This window comes from Olea europaea, chromosome 8 (assembly GCF_002742605.1).
Source record: "Olea europaea var. sylvestris chromosome 8, O_europaea_v1, whole genome shotgun sequence".
Taxonomy (NCBI): domain Eukaryota; kingdom Viridiplantae; phylum Streptophyta; class Magnoliopsida; order Lamiales; family Oleaceae; genus Olea; species Olea europaea.
The window spans coordinates 20,231,483-20,233,095 of NC_036244.1; the positions used below are offsets into that span (position 1 = coordinate 20,231,483).

Consider the following 1,613-nt stretch of genomic DNA (forward strand, 5'->3'; position numbering starts at 1 on the left):
TACAAACCTCATGAAACCAATATTCTTCGTTTCCTAATGCAAAAATTGATAATAGGCAAAAATTTGCCACTGGAATGGAAGCGTTGAACAGGCTGGTAAGCAAAAGAAATTAAAATATAGAAGCCTAACACGTCCAACAACAAAGCCTTATTCCCAGAAAATTTGGGATCAGCTATATAAATCACTTTTATGCACTCCCTTCAATTCATTGCTAGATCTACTTGAAGATATAGCAACTACAGAAGAACACATTATTATTATTCTGCCATCTCTTTTCTAACTTCTTCTACCAAGATCGTGTCACTTTGATGAACTTGAGCCTCTTTAGTCTAGGCAAAATATGTCCCCACCATCCATATGTACAAAAACAAACCCGCCGAAGAAGGTTTATACAAACGCAGCGTAAGTCTAAAACTGTATAGTTAAACTGTGTATACAGTACACACCAAAAGAATTTCCTAAATGCTCAAGGGAAATGCTCGACATGGAAAGTAGAACTTAAGGCAGGTGGTCTTACATAAGTCAGCAACCGAAATACACAAAATGCTTGTTCGAGTTGAAATTCTTGATTTACCATTCAAATTCTAGAGGATTAAAAGAAGTCAAGCGCACATTAAGAATTGAGGGTTCGGGTAACGGGCACTGGATTGGTTGATCATTGTCTAGAGGCTTAGTTGGGTGTTCAACTGGCTTGAATCCCATAGCAACTTCAATCCCGTGTGTGGCTGCTGCAGCTTCAGTAACAGCACTTGTTGCCTCTGAACTAGAAGGCAATACTTCTCTTTCATCCTGCAGAGTAAAACAACTCACCATAAGCACTTAGACAGTTGAACACATATTCTCGAACCTAACATAACTAAGGATGTAAAGGAGAACATCTTCAATAATGTATCAAATGGTAAAGAAAAATCAAGTGATTGATTATAAATGATCAGGAACTCGACAGATTTTCTACACAAATACATTCTTCATAAACCTAGATACATTATTTAACTACCCAATTAGAAAGTTCTCGACAGGCTCTGTTCAAAATGGTAGATCCAGCCTCTACTGGGATCTTAATGAGATCTAAAAAGTAAAAAATGGAAAATAAGAAGAATAGACCGTGTACAAATAATTTGATAAAATGTTTACAATATCTATTAGGTGAAACAGCCAAGAGAAGTTAGTAACCAGATGCTGCTCCAAGCAAAATATGGTGGCTCAAGCAACCGCAAATTATGTTAGAAATGTACAAACAAAAGTCGCACCCCAGCTAAACATGGGATGGTCCGGGGGATTGATTAAAGGAATTGGTAGTCCACCTAAAGTCCATCTCCCAACAAGTGGTTAATCACGCCTATACTTAAAGCATGTTTGGGAAGTGTTTATAAACGGTTTAAATTTTAACTACATAGAAATGGGTGATAGATAAGTGGGTTGTACTTGTTGATTTCTCGAAATGTGTGGATAAAAAGTGATTTTGAGTGTTTATAAACATGAGCCAAACATAGGCTTAGTCACTCGCACGTTTATAGAAGATTTAAAGATGGCATGTGCCAAGTTAATCCCAATGGTGGGAACATCTGTTAAGGTGAAATCTCGAGGTGGTACCGCCTCCATGGTCATCCAGC

General features: G+C 37.6%; 1 protein-coding gene across 1 annotated transcript in view; it reads right to left on the minus strand.

Annotated features, from left to right (window-relative positions):
* Positions 1–1,602, minus strand: part of LOC111398421 — a 2,966-nt gene extending 1,364 nt beyond the window's left edge. The window contains exons 1-3 of the mRNA XM_023025322.1: positions 1,479–1,602; positions 998–1,068; positions 613–789 (exon numbers count right to left, since the gene is read on the minus strand). Coding sequence (XP_022881090.1) covers positions 613–789; positions 998–1,068; positions 1,479–1,602 — 372 coding nt within the window. The remainder of the gene's footprint in view (positions 1–612; positions 790–997; positions 1,069–1,478) is intronic.
* Positions 1,603–1,613: the final 11 nt, after the last annotated feature.